The 20825-nt window shown below is 34.6% G+C and overlaps 1 protein-coding gene across 2 annotated transcripts in view; it reads left to right on the top strand.

The window, feature by feature from the left end:
• The window catches only part of LOC140447388 (cyclic GMP-AMP synthase-like receptor), a 73823-nt gene that overhangs the window by 22308 nt on the left and 30690 nt on the right, over positions 1-20825 (top strand). The window contains exons 5-7 of one of the 2 annotated variants that reach the window (XM_072540003.1): positions 3193-3351; positions 3537-3626; positions 18148-18288. In XM_072540003.1, coding sequence (XP_072396104.1) covers positions 3193-3351; positions 3537-3626; positions 18148-18288 — 390 coding nt within the window. The remainder of the gene's footprint in view (positions 1-3192; positions 3352-3536; positions 3627-18147; positions 18289-20825) is intronic. The other variant, XM_072540004.1, reaches the window with a different exon arrangement.

Raw genomic sequence — 20825 nt, 5'->3', positions numbered from 1 at the left:
AATGTTTCCCATTTTTCGTTGGAATCTTCATTATCATTGATTATTGTTTTGCTTAACTCCTTGTTAATTTTCAACGTTAGTTCTCCTTTTATATTCGGGTGTTTTAGCAGAGTGCTTATTTGTTGTGTCTTTTGTTGATTTTTTAATTTCTTTAAGTGGATTTCGAATTTTACGATTACTGGATTGTGGTCTGATGACACATCTGTTCCTGGCTATGTCTTTGCCGATTTGATGGAGTTACGGTATCTCTTATTGATAAGGATATAATCTATCTGGTTTTTGATAATTTTTTCTTTGCTATCCATAGGTGATTTCCATCTATATAATCTACGTGGTGGTAACTCAAAGAATGTATTTGTCGCTATCGTTTCAAACTCCTGACAGAATTCCGTCATTCTTTCCCCTCTTTCGTTCCTTATTCCTAGTCCGAATTCACCAATAATGTCTTGGAATTTACCTTTTACTAATTTGGCATTAAAATCCCCCATTGTTATTGTTATGTGTCTATTATTGGTGCTGTCTAGTGCTTTTTTAATGTCATTGTAGAACTCTTCTATTTCATTTTCATCTTTATCTGCAGTGGGGGCGTACACATGTAAGATATTAAGAGTTCTATGCGCTGTTTGGGCTGTGATCATTAACACTCTATCCGATATAGAAACAAAACAAGTTACAGCCTGGCAAAAACTGCGATCAACCACTATCGCGACGCCATTATAGTGGTGAATATTTTCATTTCCTGAGTAGTATATTTTGGCACCGTCGACTTCTATTTCGCCAGATCTAAGCCATATGGTCTCGCTTAGTCCCATTATATTGACTTTAAGTCGCCTCATCTCATGTATTACATTGTGGATCTCCCCTGCTTCATATATAGACTTCACATTCCAGGTACCTATCTGCAGTTCGTTTATATTTTTGTGCCTGACGCGGGGTTTTCGCATGTTGACGACCTGGGAGGCCCCGCGGTCTAACTGAGAATTGCCTCCCCTGACGGATCTTGATATCGGATGTCCATGATCAGTGGTTGTGAAATTATCATTCATAATAGCTATGATAATTGAAAAGAGATATCTATTTAAAGATCTTTAATGTAGTGGTTTCTCGTTGCCTTCTACATCCTTCTGCCGTTGACCACTTCTTTGGGTTATCCGACTTTGGAGTCGATTTCTCAACTAGGGGACAAAAGAGTGCCCTATCACTTACCAACTCATCCGCCCATAGCCGTTGGTCAGTAAGTGAGAGATTTCTTATACCGGCAATCACTCGGTCCCTATCTGCATTGGCCATCTATAGATAGATTTTGCCCATTTTCTACCACGTGGAGGTTGCAGATTTAGATTTTTCTTTCATTGGGATTAAGACCTTTTGGCATTTCCTAATCCCTCCAGAGCTTTAGAAGATGAACCTCCAGGTGACGTACTGCTGACTACTATTCCTTGCCAGCATCGCCTGTTTCGTTTCCATCCTGAAGGTAAACGCTTTTTTTTTGACCTTATGGATGTATCACTTTTGGTATTACCTAAAAAAAATTTAACAAAATATACAGAGAGCAAGGTAAAACCCAAAAATACGTCTAAAACTGTAGTCGTAAAATTATTAATTATTTTTCTACCAGACAGGGAACAAAATAGTATATTACTTTATGAGGCGGAGAAGCATGACTTTTCTTGACGCGCCCGATATTACGCGCCGAACGAAGTGAGGCGCGTAATAGAGGGCAAGTCAAGAAAAGTCGCTTCTTTGCCGAATAAAGTATACTATTTTTTCTTCAAACGTAGCAATTTTCAACCATAAATAGTACAATTCATACGCTATTTTTACTCGAAATTAACTGTGACAACTATCAAAGTCGTCTAGATGTTAGAAATTAAAATAATTAAGTCGTCGGTGGGATTTGCGTCTCCCTGGTTACAGTTGTTTGCAATTATTAAAGACAGCTTATTGTTGTTGCAACCGCAAGCGCAAATTTAGTGCGAAAATGGAAAATCTAAACGAAATTGAGTCCGCGGCTAATGATGCAGTAGCACGTTGGAATGATTGCTGAAAGTTGTTCTTGACCATCAGTATCATCAACAATTATCAATGCGTATCAAGAGTCGGTAACATTTTTGCACGGTTTCAATTTTGAAAATGCCTCATTAACTAATTGTACTTTTAATATTACTATAAATAAAAATGATGTTTAATTGTTGTTAATGACATTTGTATTGTTGCTTTGTGACATGTTTCATATTGTTGCCATGACAACATTTTTCCCTCCGCCGTAAAGAAATGGGAAAAAAAACTGCTGCCGGCGGAGACATCAAACTTTGACAGGATCAAGTTAGATAAGTAATGTCATCATTATTTGACGTTTGAAGAAAAACGTTTTTTTCTGTTTTTGTTTTTTTTTAACCCCCGATGTAAAACGGAGTGGTTATAATTTATTTTAATGTGTGTAAGTGCGCAGTGTGTATCTGTCTGTGTCATCGTAGCTCCTAAACGGATAAACCGATTTTGGTTTAGTTTTTTTAATTTGAAAGATCATTTAAGTGTAAAATATCCACCTATTGTTAGTCCTGATTCAAGAAATTCGGTTCAGCCGTTTAGAAGTTATGAACGGTTAAAAAATATCGGAATCGCTTTCTGCAGTAATATGCTTGTTTTGGAACTCACGTCTGTTGCTTGTGATTCCAAAACAAGTAGGAGTAGCTGGTTCTGCTTTTGTAAAAGCCATTTAGATAAATAACTAAATCCAAAAAAGAACCAAAACACTTATTCCCTATATTTTTTTGGCCAGTATCACTTTCCACTACATAATCGGGATCATCATCACTATTATCAGCAAAAGGATCACTTTCGCTGCCAGAAACACTCTCAAAACTACTCATCTTTAACAAGTTTAATATTCGTATCAACACCACACAAAAAGTAGAGTTCCCTCTCACTACCTGTTGGGAGCAAAAACCGGTCATGTGCAGCACCTAGCCGCTTTTTGTGATCAATAGCGGAGTATTTTTTTGAGTAAAAATCGGCGAAAATCTCATTTTTGGAAAAATTGATCTTAAGCCGGTTTTTCATCAAGCCCTTTAATTGATTTTGACTCAGAAGTACTTTAGTTTTTGGGTGAGATTTAATTTATTGGAGAAATCTGTTTTGAAATTGCTGTCTGCAAACTTTTTATTAAACGTCAATAATTTATATTTTTAGGCGAAAGTAATCAAATCAGGTCCAGCGTTTACACTGAAAGTAAATGGACGAGTAGGAAACGATAATGTCGTTTTAGACATAGACTTGGTACCATGTTTTAGATTTTCGCAAGATAAGTGGCCTAAGGGTCAGTTCAGACCAAATCCAACTTCAACAAAGGTAAGAATATATTGTTATGACGACCAGGACTCTTTTTCTAACTAGATTAGTCCATGTACGGTCAAGAACTCAACACATTATACACTACACACATCTTAGGAGCGGTTTTGTTTCTTAGACATATAGGTTTCTGCGCCAAAGGTTTTCATTTATTAATTTTCTTATCTCTTTGTACTTGTTTGTAGGTAAATTATAGACCTAGACCCCGCAAATACTATAATAACAATAAACACAGTTTCCTTCGTCATTATATAGTGACGTATACCAGGAGGAGGGTATGTATACTCATATGGAGCGTTTCTCGTTAAGAACGGAGCGTTGTTAGATAGTGCTACGTATTTCTTATAGTACAAGATCCAACTGCAGGATCATCACGTTCATGACGTAGTTCATCAAACTCATATTTTTAGATACATTTAAAATTAGGAGAATACATTGATAATAATAGGTTGCCAGTGAAACAGTGGCCGCAAATATTTTTAATTCAATCAATAGTAAGTAGTTTTTGACAAAAATTCTTTGAAAAAATTTTAAATAAAATACGCTGCTCATGATGTATATGCATGTTGTTTTTATATTAAATTAAAGTTAATTTTTTTCTTAACCCATTACCGGTCGAGACAATAAACAAAGAGAAATTTGAAAATTGATTTATTAGATTGGATTAAAAACACATAAATTAAGACTAATTCACAACCAAAAAGAATTTTTTTTCTCATGAAAGAAAAAACAAGTGCGTATACGCACCTTTGGCCGATTACGAGTACAATTTTTAATAAAGGAACATATTGTATCTTAACTGTAAATTAAATTTTAAAATGAAAGTTTTCGAAACATTCGGGGTGTAAATGCACTCTACACTTTTTACATAAATAAATAGATTACTTTTGCACATCCGACATTTTTTCTTGCACTATCATCGTCTCTTTTTATAATGTGGCCAATATAGTCGAATCTAGTTTCGTCCGGTAAAGCAAAAAACGTTGCCAGCTGAAGTCATTTTGAAGAGGTGTGCCCTCCGGACGCTGTTACTCACGTGAGACATGGTTATATGTTACCTGAAGTTAAATCTAATATAATCTTAAACATCCTTCACTTTTAACAATAATATGTACATTTTTTGGTAACTTTAACTTATGTAAAGGGGTTTACCCTAATATTTTGTTGGCTCAGGCATGTTAACCTGCTTTTAACCTGACGACAGAATTATTATTCCGAAAACGTTTTTTATTTTAATGTAGCCCTTCTAAGGATTTTTTAAATATACCTACTTACAAAGAATTAAACCTCTTTTTGTGATACATGGTATACAGCTAGCAGCAGGAATTTAATTTCCTTGTGGATTTTAATACAATATAATTTTTACTGCTAGAAGATTAAAAAATATACAAGAGAAACCATTATAAAGTAAAAACAATATTAAAGTTCAGAACTGGTGCCTCCGTTCTCATCATCGAATGCCTCTACATGTTCTCATGGTCCCGTGTCATCCAAGTTCTCTGTTGACGTTTTTTAAAGTCTTATAAAATTATGTGATAGTGTGAAAATCGGCGGACATAAAGTTCCAAATCCGAAAAGTATGTAAGTGATAGTCCGGCAAAAAGTGAAAATTAGGTAATCATCATCATTATTGGTGCTACAGCCCTACAAAAGAGCCTCGACCTTCCCAAGTCTATTACGCCAGTCAGTTCTATCCATTGCCAACTGTTGCCAGTTTGCTGCGCCTATTTGTCTGCCATCCTCATCTACACCATCCCTCTATCTGAGTTTTGGTCTACCCCTACTTCTACTTCCCACAGGTTGTGACATAAAGATTCTTCTAGGAGGGTTGTTCTGCTGTGATCTTGTCAGATGTCCTGCCCATCTTAGTCTTCCTATTTTTATAAAGGATACTACATCTTTACCACCAAATATATGTTTATATCTGTGATATATCTCGTAGTTGTACCTCCTTCTCCAAACACCATTTTCACAGATGCCACCAAATATTCTTCTCAGGATCCTTCGTTCAAATATAAGCAGGAGATTTTCATCTGCCTTGGAAATGGTCCATGTCTCCGACCCATATGTCAACACTGGTTGTATAAGGGTTTTGTATATTGTTATTTTTGTTTTTTGGCTTAAGTTTCTGCTTCTCATATGTCTACTCAGTTCAAAATAGCATTTGTTTGCTAGGATTATTCTTCGCTTGATTTCTTCCGTCATGACGTTCTCCTTGGTGATCAGGGAGCCTAAGTATGTGAATTTGTCCACCACTTCAAAGGTAGAATTATCAACCGTGAATTGGTGGCCGATGTTTCTGGCTCTATTGTTGGGTGTTGATGCCATTATCTTAGTTTTATTTTCATTTACTTGCAGGCCCATATTTTTTGAGGCGTTTGACAAGGTGGTATACATTTCTTCTAGCTTACGTGTTGTGCGGGCAACTAGATCAACATCATTTGCATATGCCAAAATTTGGGATGATTTATTAAAAATGTTTCCTCTGCTGTCTATTTGGGCATCCCTGACCGCCTTTTCCAAAGCTATGTTAAAAAGGAGACACGCCAGCGCATCTCCCTGTCGCAGCACAACATGCGGTTCAAATGCCTGTGATTGTTCGCCCTGTATTTCGACTTTGCAAACAACTTTACGCATTGTAGCCTTAACCAATCTTATCAGTTTATCGGGGATGTGGAATTCATCCATGGCTTCATACAATTTATTTCTTAGGACACTATCATAGGCCGATTTAAAATCTACGAAAAGATGGTGTGTGTCGATATTGAATTCATTGGTTTTTTCCAGTATTTGCCTTAGCACAAAGATCTGGTCTGTTGTTGATCGACCAGGCCTAAAACCACTTTGATATTCGCCAAGAAGCTCCTCTGAATATTCACTCAGGCGACCATATAAAATCCTCGAAAATATTTTGTATGCTGTATTAAGGAGGGTTATTCCCCTATAGTTTCTACATTCTAATTCATCGGCCTTTTTGTGTAGCGGGCAAACGATCCCAATACACCACTCTTCTGGGATTTGTTCCTCATTCCAGGCTCTCAGTATAATTTTATATATATGATTAGCCAGAGTAGCACCTCCACATTTAATAAGTTCCGCGGGTATACCATCACTTCCTGGAGATTTATTATTTTTTAGGTGTTCTATTGCATCCCGTACTTCCTGAATTGATGGAGGCTCCAATGGTGTATTGTTGTTTGCTCCTGTGGGTGGTTGATTTGTATCTTCTACTTCGATAGTAAGCAGTTTTTTATAGTGTTCCACCCACCTTTTCAATACTTCTTCTTTTGTATTGAGTATATGCCCCTCCTTATCCTTACATAGTCCGATCCTTGGTTTAAATTCTTTTCTTGCTTTATTTAGATTTTTATAGAATTTTTTTGGTTGATTTTCCTTTTTTAATGCCTCAAGTTCTTCCAATATTCTATTTTCATAAGTTCGCTTTTTTCTCCGATGGATGTACTTCTCTTCTCTTCAGAAAATTAGGTAATAGTGCGAAAAATTTTAAGGGGAATGCATGTTATATAAAAGAAAACATTTTTATGTTAGTAATTGTTGTAATTATTTACATGCAAATAAAATTAAAGTTGCACTTGTTTTTGTATATGTTATTTAAATCTTATCTAAAGCGTTAATAAACACGTAATGTTAAACAACAGTAAAATTTAACTATTTTTATCACCTATAATAATTACATACCTTTATCTGTCTATTAAAGAAACAACTATTTATAATGCATTATTCTGTATTTAACTATACGTATCCGCTTATTAGTGAAATTAAGTTAACTACATCCACACAGAGCTAAATACGGCTCTGATTAGAATGACTCGTATATTGGCAGTCTAGTAGCAACACGTGCCTGATAGTTTTGGCAACATTGATCTGAATAAGCCATACGTTTCGTTCTTAACGTGAAATAGAGTTTAGATAAACAATAAATGTTGGGAAATACTTCTTCATATCACATTGCTTATCATGTGGATTGCATGTTCATATGGACTAAACTAGAAATTGTTGGTACAAAGGGCCCAAAGCCTTAAGTACTGGCGAAAGAATGCCAGATCTACCAGCTTACTCGGAAGCTCTCTCCATAATGAACCTTAATTCTCCTGCGGACAATCTCATGATTTCCACTTCACGAGCTATCGGTTGAATTTAGCAATTCCTAATCATACAAACTTGGATACCAATTACCTTTTTTTTTAATGTAAATATTATTCCATTCTATGATCAAAACACAATTCTTACAGAGAAAACGACTTAAAGAGGATGCGGATTCAGGGCAATTATGACTTGTACAGGGTGTCCCAAATTGGTATATTTTGCAAGGTACACCGAAAACTAAATGAGATAGAAAAAAAGTAGTTGATATGTCATGACTTCTTTTTTCGTTAAAGTAACGATGGTCCAATCAATTCATCAATAGCTCTTAACATTAGCGAGATACAAGGCGATTATTGAAAAATGTCGAAAAAAAATAGGGGTATATATATTGTTACGTCTTTTATTTATTTATAATTATTTATATTTTGTTGTGAATTCTTTAATTTATAATGTCTTGTTCTTATCTTAATTCATTAAAAAGCACAATAATTTATATTAATTTATTTAAAGAATAATACATAATTTATATAGCCGAGCGTAACAATTAAAACCGCGAGCGCGTCTTCAAAATCAACTGACTTCTTCCAAATAAAATGTCCTGTTATATACTCAGTACCGTTAGACTCGAAAAGTCGGCGGCCCTCTCGACTAGACAGAGCGGCGAAATGGTCTCTCAAAACTGGTATATACATCGGCTCGTGTCCAGAAGGTTCGAATCGTTGTTTTTTATAACAAAGGGGGACCCATCGTGTGTCAGGTAGGCATTACCTGAATCGGATGATTCATCTACATCCGTCGTCGAAATTTCTACAACAAAACAGAATTAGTCATAATATTTAGTTATTTCAGGCCATGATAATTATCGTAACAATATCTTCTTTATTAGGAAAAATTAAAAAAACTTTATTAGAACTTTTGATATATTATAGAAGGGTTCAGTGGCGTACAAAAATATGACATATTATATATCTTTTTTTTGATCTACTCTGCAAATAAAATTTTTATACATCGTGTTAGACATAATGTTATAGACACTTAAAAACAAAACGCATTCTGACAGTTTATTATGCAGATATTAATCATAAACAGTTTTATTTACTAGAAATAAAATTAATCAACTTAAAAATTATGAATAACACATTTACCAACAACAAAAACCTACCTAACAACCAGAATTAATTTTACAAAAATATTAATATTATTATAAACATAAAAACAACAATAATAAACAACAGAAAAAAATTTATAAAAATATGAAAATTATAATAAATCTTCGAAATGCGTTTTTTAGTAATATGAAATGTTTTTTTAGTAATAATTGACACCTTTTTCTTATAGATCTTACACAATTGAGTATATGCACTAGCTTTATTTTTTTAAATGCTTAATGGATGCTTTGTAATTAGTGTTTTGTATAAAACTTAAGCGGTCGCTGGTTAAATGATATTAGATAAATAATTATAAAGATAAAATGCAATAATTTGTGAATAAATTAGCGAACAAATAGCAAATGTTTGTAAATGGATATGTAAAATAAAATGTAATTCAAATAACAATTGGCAGGTTTAATATCTTATTGTCAATTCTATATGAGATTCACTTACCTTTTGTCTGTGGTTGGGCCTCGCTCGGAGTCTAAGGTCTGAGGGTAAAAATGGGATGCACACCCGATGCTGGTTTGCTTGCTTGTGTTCACGATGAGAGGTTGTTGTAGAGTGGCCGATCATACGAAACAAAATACGTATGTATATACGCGAATCCATTGGGGTGGTTCTTCTGTTCTTAGAACCTCCGTGAATAGCAGTAAATTAAGCTTAAAATGACATTTTAAACTTTCTATACAAAGAACGGATACGTTTCCTTAAGGACTCGAAGTGCTTGGGTTGATAAATGTTTCCCAAAAACATGTTGTTTTTCAGACAAGTGAATTCTCAGAACTTGACAATAATTAATCAGCCAATTTGAGTTCGAGAATTTAAAAGATGAACTAAAGCCATATTATATTATGATTAAATAAAATATTTAAAGCTAAATAAGGTCATATTCTGAATAATAAAAATAAAATATTTAAATCAGTCTTGACACTTTTTCAAACAGTTAGTTTTATAAATATTGTCTTTTAAAAATCACTAAATAAAAAATCAGGAGGATTTAGTTCTGGTGAACGAGAGGCCACCTAACAGGACCATAGGTTCCAATCCACCGATTATGAAATTTTTCATTTAAATAATTTTCAATGAATTCAGCATTATGGGCAGGTGCTTCATCTTGTTGAAACCAAAATATCCTCATCATAAATGTCATTTAAATTCGTTTCTAAGATATCAACATATCTGGCAGCAGTTAGTTTATATATACATGATAAACTAATTTACTCTGCGTGACAAAACAACTTACATTATAACCGAATCTTCCTTGCCGCCTGATCCCCTGAACTAAGTGGGGATTTGAGTCATTCATGAGACAGATGTACGATACGGTCTAAATTTATGTTTCCTTAAAATTGCCCCAGTACTTGTCATTCTTCTTGACTTCTCAATTTGGCGTAAGGAAATTTTATGGTAGGCTTGTGTAAAACCTAACGTATTTTATAACTCTCGCTTCATTATTTTTTTTATACCGACGCCATGGTTTTACGAAACATCCATACCGTAATAAATTTGAGTCAAGCTTTTTAAAAATTCTCTTGTCTGGTTGCCTTCTCTCTGGATATCGTTGAAAATATAATTTAGATGCGACAATAACATTCTTTTGACATTCAAGATATGCCAAATGCATATCGCATTTTTCATAGTTTTCAAAATTTATGTTTTTGTTGACAATAATTCATTATTTTTAAGTTAGGTATGTACCGATTTCATTTTTGCTAAACAAAATTGTCAGGGATTAGTATTCTCATAATAAAATGCTATAATATGCTACTGACTGTTTTATTTTTAAGTGTCTTTAACATGAGGTCAACTCTAAACATTTTATTTGCAGAGTACCTCCAACGACCGAAAGTAGATATATAATATGTTATATTAGGTGAAAGAGAATTAAAAATGTAAACGAAAAATGTCAAAATATATAGGGAGTTCCATATTACAAAAAAACATAAGTTGGTATCATATTTCTGTAGTGAGCACCCCTAAAAAAATTTCTTGTACGCCACTAAACCCTTCTATAATATATCTATCAAAAGTTCTAATAAAGTTATTTAAAATTTTTCCTAATAAAGAAGATATATAACCCTGTCGTTTTTGGGATACCATGTAAAGATAAACACTAACTTACACAGATAAACACTCCTTTATGATAAACTAACATTCGAATATATAAGTGGAAGATGGATGCAGAACTAAAAACATTATACTGGGTCGAACCTGTACTTATTAGACTTGACACAGTCAATCCTGATTTTTCTAACCTATAGTAAGTACTCTTTGAAATATTCTCAACAAACCCAGAATTCTGAAGATGATAATGTCACTAGTTTTGTTGATTTTTTTATTAACACCGTGCCCAGCACCATACCACTTAACACAAAGATAATGAGTTTTTAACTTCATCAATTTATTTATATAAAGAAATTATTAAAAATTAAATACTTCTGTTGATGAATTCTTATGATTTAGAACTTTCCACTCACCCTCCATAATTTTATCACGATGTCACAACACAGCATTCAAGGTTCTGGTTAATTTGATACCCTGTCAATCAATATTGGTGCATGTACTATATTTTAATCAACGAATTTAAAATTTAGCACGGGTTTTTCCATCTCTATTCGTATTTTTCAGTTATATCTATTGGTTCTTGTCAAATATACATTTTAAATTCTATTGATGAACTTTTTAGCTTTGTCCGCAACTTGACAATAGAAGAGTACTGGATATTTAATTAAATCGTTTTATTCAAATTTTGTTGATTTAAAATGATTGCAAGAGACATTCGTCAATACTTGTTTTTAGTGCTAATACACTACACAAAAATGAAAATGAATCAGTTCATTGTCATTATTCATTTACAGTTTGTTTGTAGGAAAGAGCACATACTTTAAATGTGAACTTTTTTTGCATGATACTTCTCGTAATAATTGTAGTAACTCTTTGTTATTAACACATTTAGAGGAGAGTGGGGAATATCGATTGCCGTGCAAAATCGACCTGTTTCAAATCTTATAAACTTGGCGCCATACGAGCGAAATGTACCGATCGGCCGAGAGATGGTCATGAATGTACCCATACCATAGAATAACCAAACACACATAGAAGCGACACGGCGGTCCAAAAGCGTGTACCATTTTTGTATACGCATGCCCGATTCTGGTTGTTTAACTGTCAAAAACACGTGCTTATTCTTTAATTCTGGTTGTTTTCGATAGTCCGTAGGCGTCTATGGTAAATACTCGACACAACAAGTGCATTTGACCATTTATATAATTTATTTATAGTTAAAAGGTTATAGTTATAGTTTATAGTTATAGTTAAATATATAAGTTTATAGTTATAGTTTATAGTTAAAAGTTTAATGTATATTTAAAATGTCTGGATATATTCGTGCGATTCGCGGATGTTCATCTGTGACAGGAAAAGGTTTATTTAGATTTCCTAAGAATAATAACAGGTAATTACTATTGCTTTGTAATTATTATTAGTTATTACATAATAGTATTGGTTTGACTTTCGAACAGTAAGCCGACGCCGACGTGTCTGTCCGAGCTATAAAAAATAAACTTTGGTCTGCCAAGGGATAGTTCAAAATGAAAACATTAAATTTGGTGTCAGTGCTATTTCTTTTATTGAAAGACGCAAGTCTCCGAAGGCTCAGGTCAAAAAATCAACAGATGGTGGCCGGGTGTCAGCGCGCTCGAAGACAACAATACGAATATAGTATTTTTAGGAAATAAAAATATATAGAGGGTTTTATACACGAGAATATTTGATTTAGGAGCGTAGGCGCAAAATTTCGGGCAAATGTTTTTTAAATGTATTCATTTTTTTCGAATCCTGAAAAAACTAATAAGTGTTTTTGAAAAATTTAAACGCAGAATGAAAGACCACATTATTACTGAGAGCCAAAAGTCCCCGAAAACTTCTATAATGTTTATTTTAATAAGTTACAGGGGTGAAAAAAAAAGAGAAAATTTAGTGTGATTTTTAATTTCAAATATCTCATTCAAAAAAACTTTTTGTTTTTTCTAAGGGACTTTCGGCCCTCCGTAATAATGTAATCTTTCATTCTGTGTTTAAATTTTTCAAAAATATTTGTTAGTTTTCTCAGGATTCCAAAAAAATGTTAAAAAGCATTGGCCCGACATTTTGCGCCTACGCTCTTAAACGAAACAAAGAAATTACTAAAATGCTCAAAATAAAAATTGTTGGAAACATAATTAGACCGATAATTGCGAAAATCTTAAAATTACAACAGAACAAGACTTCAAAATTGCAAAAACATGGTTGCAAATAAACAAACTTACATTAAATTATGAAAAAACTAAATAGGTACTCATCTACTTTTTGCTATATACAAAAGTTGTCTGTCAATTTTTAATTCGTTAAATATAAATAAAAAAGATCAAATATATGGATCGAAGTACATAAAATATTTAGGAGTTTTAAATGGGAATTACAAATAAAAAATATTAAAACTTTATTTGTTGCATATCTCAATATTTAGTGATATTTTTGTGACTTAGTCAGGAGAAAACTGTAAATTTATTAAGATTAGATACTGACAAAAGTTAAATATTTCATTACTTACAATATACTTAGAATATACTAATACTCTTATAGTTGTAAGTAATAAAGTATTATTTATAAATACAGAAAAAGTTCTTTGTTTAAAATTTGTTCTGTTAAAAATTTGTAGTGCCAAAGTGTGGATAGAAGCTTGCAGACGAGAAGATTTGTTATTCAAAATGGATTCACTTTATAATAATTATAGGATTTGTGAACTGCATTTTGAAGATAATGTTATTGTAAAAGGAAATAGAAGAAAAACATTGGCGCATAACGCAGTACCTTCAAAGATCTTTGTTATTTATATTTAACGAATTAAAAATTGGCAGACAACTTTTGTATATAGCAAAAAGTAGATGAGTACCTATTTAATTTTTTCATAATTTAATGTAAGTTTGTTTATTTGCAACCATGTTTTTGCAATTTTGAAGTCTTGTTCTGTTGTAATTTTAAGATTTTTAGTAATTTCTTTGTTTCGCTTAAGAGCGTAGGCGCAAAATTTCGGGCCAATGCTTTTTAAATACAATCATTTTTTTCGAATCCTGAGAAAACTAACAAATATTTTTGAAAAATTTAAACACATAATGAAAGATTACATTATTACCGAGGGCCGAAAGTCCCTTAGAATAAACAAAAAGTTTTTTGAATGAGATATTTTAAATTAAAAATCACACTAAATTTTCTCTTTTTTTTCACCCCTGTAACTTATTAAAATAAACATTATAGAAGTTTTCAAGGACTTTCTGCCCTCAGTAATAATGTAGTCTTTCATTCTGCGTTTAAATTTTTCAAAAATACTTATTAGTTTTTTCAGGATTCAAAAAAAAATTAATGCATTTAAAAAACATTGGCCCGAAATTTTGCGCCTACGCTCTTAAGAATTTATATTGTGTGATATGTAATTTTCTGGTTGTTAGCTGTCATTTACGGCTTGGCCACGTAACTTCAAAGGACTGTCGCTTCTCTGTGTTCGGTTTTTCTCTGCCCATACTGTCCTATACCTAATAGCACCATTCATCCTGGGTGCACGTTATCAGTCTCACTTGTATATCTATTTTCTTTATTAAAAATGCGTTGCTATTATTAAGGTAAGAATACTGTTGTGTTTTCTAAATATAATGAATTTTACGTTTCATGGATTCAGATGATAATATTTTACCATAATTTGTATGCAATCTTACGTATGTTTAATCTACATTTTTAGTTTAAAAAAAATGTATTAAGTGTACTGTCTCGGGTAAAATCGATCATGCTGGTCGATTACCCTGCAGGGATCAATATTATACTTTAAACTAATACTAGATAACATTTCATTTCAGATGCCGCGAACATACATTAGAAAAACAGGATGTGCTTCATGGACGGAGAATTTTACGAAAAGAGCGATAAGGGACGTGACAGAACAAAAATTGTCAATTAGGAGTGCTTCTAAAACATTTAAAGTCCCGTATGGCACACTCCAGGATAGGCTTAGAGGTAGATTTCAACCAAACAAACTTACGTTGGGAAGAAAACTGTCTGTTTTTCCCGAAGATCAGAAAAGACAAATTGTTCATGCGGTATTAACACTGTCCCAATTATTTTGTGGATTGACTGCTCAAAGTATACGCACTTTGATGTTCAAGTATGCAGAGAAAAATAAAATTCCATATACTGTTAATACAACTAAAGGAATGTGTGGTAAGGATTGGCTCTATTCTTTTATGCGACGTTATCCGCAACTAAGTTTTCGAAAACCAGAAGGAAGCCACTAACATTCGCAGAGTTACCGAATTCAACTAAGGTGAAATGGACATATTTTTTAATAATCTAGAGTTGCTATTTGAAAAATACCATTTTGAAGTTCATCGCGTATACACTGTGGACGAAACCGATATTTCTAATGTTCATAATCCGGGTCGAATGTTGGCAAAAAAGAGGAAAAGCAAGTTTGTGCGATAACAAGCGGAGAAAGGGGACAAATACTACCGTAGTAAGCTGCTTTAGTGCATCAGGGCAATATATCCCGCCTATTTATTTTTAAAAGACTGAGGATCAAAGATCATTTGAAAAAAAATGGTCCCGCAGGCGCGATATATAAATATTCGAAATCTGGATGGATTACACAAGAGCTGTTTACCGAATGGTTGCAACACTTCGCAAAATTTGCTGGCGCTACTCCAGAGCAACCTATTCTTCTAATACTTGATAATCATTCCACTCATTCCTCTTTAACTTCGTACAATTTTTGTTGAAATTCTGACATACGTTTATTATCACTCCCGCCACACATCCCGTTGAACGCATCCTCTGGATGTAACTTTTTTTAAGACATTTAAAAATTGGTTATCATCAAGAATGTGATAAGTAAATGAAGAGTAGAAATTATGAAAAAATTAACGATAGTGATCTATTCGAACTTTTTGGAAAAGCTTACAATAATGTTACCTCGGTATTGAAGGCTTTAAATGGATTCAAAACTACCGGAATATTTCCCATCATCGTGATGCGTTTTATGAGGAATATTTTCTTCCAATCAACAAAAATAATGAAGATAGGTTTAATACAATGGCTCCAGAAAATTTACTATTTTCTAGGAAAACACCCCATGATATTTCACAAGCAATAGAACCCAGAAGGCTCCTTCTCTAGAACCAGGATCAAGTCATAAGACTAGTTCTCCGGAACCTGGGGCAAGTAAAATCATTTCAGAAAGATTGAACATCTTACGTAATAGATTCTTATCAAATTCGTCCGATTCTGAATTTAGTTTGGAAAAAGTTGCTGAAGACAACTTAAGAGACGATGATGATAAAACTATAAAAATTAGGGAAAAAACGGAAAATAGGCCATTCCGAGATTTCTGTCCAGTTCTAGTCTTTTAACTTCGAACTTCACAGCGAAAAAGACAACATTCGCAAATATTAATATCTACTCCATTAAAAGCTGAACTTGGAATTTAAAAAAGGAGAAAAATTACAAAATATTACAAGAAAAGTTGCAAATGACGGGAAAACTCCAGTTGAAAAGACAAAAGAATGGACATGATAACGGCATTTCGTGGCGGTGCCGCTCTTGTGCAACTTGGGCCCATGCTGACTGTACTAGCGCTAAAAAAGCATCGACGTATATTCGTGACACATGCTCACTGTAAAATAATGTTCCTCCGTCCGGTCTCGCGGAGATAAGAATACGGCCGGGGTCAGAAAGCCCTGTCTGTCGTAAGAGGCGACTAATGGGTAGGAATTGGGAGGTGGAGAGCCGTCGCTTGAGGTGTCGGGTTTGTAGAAACGCACACGGTCGCTTCGGCGACACGGTCACCGGTCTACACTCCTAGTATCCGAGACGAGACTCTCGTGGGACCACTCTACTCTCATTCCAAAACAGCCTGGTGATGTTGAACGAGCTGAGCCCGTACATACCTCTCCTGACCTTGTGTCAGGCGTGGTGTGGGTGCCCCGGCACGTACCCACCGGGAGATCCAAGAGTGGTAGAGGAGAGATCCTCGGCGGCGACCTGTCTACGTGCGAGGTGGAAATTCCTCCGCCTGCCGAGCCTATAAGCCCGTGGTGTGGGAATAACGGGTAAGTGAGGTACTCGCAACACAAGTACTACGGGGAGGGTGAAGCCCCCACGCGGTGTGACTTAAACACGCTGCGTGGCACCTTCACTTTGGTGTCGGACTCGTAGGGGCAGAGGTTTCACTAAGGGCGTATGTCGTGAGATAGGTAGCCCAGGGTCCTGCCAGGTCTTTTGTACTTGGAGGGCACGAAATTCTGCAATGTAAAATAATGTTTCTCCGTCCGGCTCGCGAAGACAAGAATACAGCCGGAGCAAGTTATCACTCTCTCTCATAAGAGGCGACTAATGGGAAGGAATAAAGAGATGGAGAGCCGCCGTTCGAGGTGTCGGGTTTGTAGAAACGCACACAGGGCGCTTAGGCGTTATGGTCACCGGTCTACACTCCTAGTATCCGAGACGATCCTCTCGTGGGACCACTCTACTGTCTACTCTCAGTCCACAGAATTAAGGTGAGGAGAGCTCCTCGGCGGCTACCTGTCAAACGTGTGAGGTCGAGCCTTGACCTGCGTTCACCTATCCGCCCCGGGGGGGGGGGGGGAGATAACGGACGGGTGTGCGTACCGCAACACAGGTACTACGGGGAGAGTGGAGCCCCGCGATGCTTCGTGCAACGCGCCACCCTCAAATGGTGTAGGGGTTAATGGCTAGCTAACGGTCGTATGCCGAAAGGCCAGGTAGACCAGGGTCCTGCTAACAATTTTATTGATATAAGGTTGAATGCTCGAATAAATGAACTTTGATCAAATGAAATAACAGATATCGAGCACAGTTTATTAATTAAATCTTGCCCGAGTACTTTCGCTCCCTAGGGCATCTTCAGGGGCATTTCGTCAATTTTGGCCTATCCAACAAACGTTGAGAATGTCATAAACATAAAATTGTACATTACACTACACTACACAAGGACAAACAGTTTAAAATTTTTTAAAAAAGGTGAAGCTACATTATGATTGGCACCAGGAGAGAGAATGATTCTCTCTCCTGATGCCCGCCCCTAGGATTTTGCACTACATCATGCTCGATATTATCCTACCGGTTGAAATAACCCGCTTTTTTCCTCTTTCTAAAAAAGTACGTTTTAAAAAAATATATGTGTTTGTTTGCAAAACCAATTGAAAAAACTCATAATGGATAGAGTAAAAAAAAACATATCCAGTGTTGGTCATCTTATTACAACGATTACTACTTGAAATTTTTAATAGCCCCTAAGTGGTCGATATTCCCACACTCTCCCCTACATTAGCTTCAATACTCAGAGAAAGTTCATGGGTGTAATAACTAAAAGCAAATTTTTGTTTCAAAAAGCATAGCAATTCTATGAACTAACATTTGTGCTAACAAACCACCGCGAGGAATCGAATAATAAACATGTAAATATTTAAATCTAACAATTTTTTTCTTTCAGTCTACCTTCTTCATTGTGCCCAAACCCCAAAAAAACGGAACTGTGTTAGGCGATCACTATTGGAGGTTGTCGTTCCAAGAGCAGGAAAGAGAACTTATTGACAAAAAGCAGTATTTGAAACCATCTATAAAAATTTTAAAGGTATTTTTTATTTTATTTTGAACTCAGATGCTTATACACATTGGCGACGCGTAATTTTTTCCAAACTGTTACCAAAACCAAGTAAAAAATCTTATTAAAAAAAATTATTTTAAACCTCGCAAATATAAGTTTTTGCTTACTTTAGGTATTTTATATTATTTTGCGTACTGGATCATCGTATGACTAATCCATACCTGTCGGATAAAAGTAAACCAAGTACTAAAATGTTTTATAACAGAATCGTAGAAAGAGGGTTTTGTCATTGATCCATTTAAAAACCATCTCTCCATGGAAATTAAAGAAAGTGACAACATTCGATCTTGCAATTGGGTATTTCTTTGGCATGTTTTAATCCGCTTCATTGCTGAAAAACTTTTTTCAACAGATGCACTTGTAGCTAGAATTTTTAAAAATAGGTTTGCAAATTAAAAAGCTTTCGGAAATGCATTATCAAGATTTGAAGACTTTAAATATTGATACAATCTTTGTACATTTTTTTTAATGTAGGGGAGAGTGTTGTACCTTGAGACACTTTTTTTTAATGACCTGTAACTATTTTACTATTAAACATATTGAGTTGGGATTTAACATAGCAAATTAGCAATATGTTTCTTAAGCACCAATATATTTAAAAGGTTTAAAGAAATATGTTTAAGACATAAATTTAATCATTTTTAATTTGGTGTAGAATGGACCAAGGTACAATTTGGTCTTGTACCTTGCACTTCCTAGTATTGTACCTTGAAACATTAATTCAGTTACCAAAACGATGTAAAAATATAGTTATATCACAACTTAAAATGCATAAAAATGAAAATAGTAAATAGGGTTAACATTTTCGACAAGCATAAATAAACTGCTTCTTTCAGATCTAAATTTTATTCAAACGAAACTCTTAAAATTATTTTTATAAAGAAAAAAAGCAAAATTAAACATATTTGTGATCATTCAATGTCATATTGTCCACAACTTATTCCAAATCTCAACATTTGAGCTTGACGAGCTGTTCCACTAACGTAAATAGTAGGGGGTAATTTTGCAATTACATCTTATTCGAGAAAATTAAAGCTTGTAGTTGCATCATTGAAGAACTTATCGGTGTTTTTATACCAACGTAAATATTTCAGTTCGTTTTCGTCGTCACAGCGTATTATTTCAGCTAAATAAAACAGAACCTTTTTTCCCCTGAACTTTCACCAATACAAAGTCGCCAGCTTTTAAATCATCATTTTCATGCTTGTTCTCCAGCAGTGTTGCTTCTTCCTCTCTTTGAATATGCTCCTTCCAATTTTCTTCGTCACTGCTAAGGGATAAGTTTTCATTTTCGGATTCTGAACTTGATGATAATTCCTTCTTGGTGTCCTTAGAAGTAAAAGTTTTTCTTCTTTTTGATAAACTCTTTTGAGTAGAATCTCTAAAAACTTGCCTTTTAGTATTTTTAAGAGTAGTTGGTTTTACTTTTTTTTAACTGTGACATTTCATATTTTTGGGGAGTGTCTGTCAATATGCGAAATTTCCCTCGGGGTTTTCCTCCACTGACTTCTTTTCGGGGAGGCGCTTTAGGAAATGGACGTAGCATTTTTGGAGTAATAGCAACATATGTCGAAAGAGAATTAATTTGGTTTCGGTTATTTAGAATACTACAACAGTTTCGGTCTGATTAGCTAAAGCAACACTTGAACAGGCTACAACATCACATGAACCATTTAAAGTTTTATATTGAACATCAAAGTTCTCGGTACTTTCAGATTGAGCATTAACACCATTGTTGTTTTCTAGTGGACGATCCGAAGCATAAGAGGTGAGAAATTCGTGTTCTTGGAATATGTCTTCATTAAGGGGATAAAGCCCCGATACTTCAAATCCTTTAAGAATATTCGATGGACAAAAAACTTTTGGAAATGCTTTCCCTATTAACTCTGCAACGTCGTAGATACTTATAGGCTGCCCTGGGTGCATAATCATCCATTCACTACAAGCTGTATTGTAATACGTTTTCAATGGCCCAAAGACAGTCCTATCGAGCGGCTGATGCTTGTGGCTTGTGTGAGGATGGAAAGTAACCAATGTTATGCCATTGTTTTGACAAAACTGAATCACTGGTATATTAACGTGTGGATGGTTATACAGGACATTTAAAATGCTCCAGGAACTGCAAAAAAAGTGACTCATTAGACCAGCCAGATGAATTGACACCTCCAACTGTGCCTACAGGAGCTCTTTTCAACATATGGGATTTGAAATGTACTCTAGGAAACACCATCATAGGTGGAATATGAGTACCAGAGGCATTTACTGCCGCAATTACAGTAGGATATTCTGTCCTCTTTCTCCACTTGTCATCTGTCCAAGTTGTTTTATACCTTTTGGACCAATTATTTCAGGAGGGACATGGACGGTTGTAAAACCAGATTCATCACAGTTCCAAATTTTGTGTGGCGAAAATTCATTTCGAGACAGAGCTTTCTTCTAATTTGTAAAAAATGAGCTGACATTGGCCTGATTAAACGAGTTGGATCTTGCTAAGCTTGTAGGCT

Source organism: Diabrotica undecimpunctata, chromosome 8 (genome assembly GCF_040954645.1).
Source record: "Diabrotica undecimpunctata isolate CICGRU chromosome 8, icDiaUnde3, whole genome shotgun sequence".
Lineage (NCBI taxonomy): Eukaryota > Metazoa > Arthropoda > Insecta > Coleoptera > Chrysomelidae > Diabrotica > Diabrotica undecimpunctata.
The sequence above is the reverse complement of the archived record's forward strand: the minus strand, read 5'-3'. Positions and strand labels throughout refer to the sequence as shown.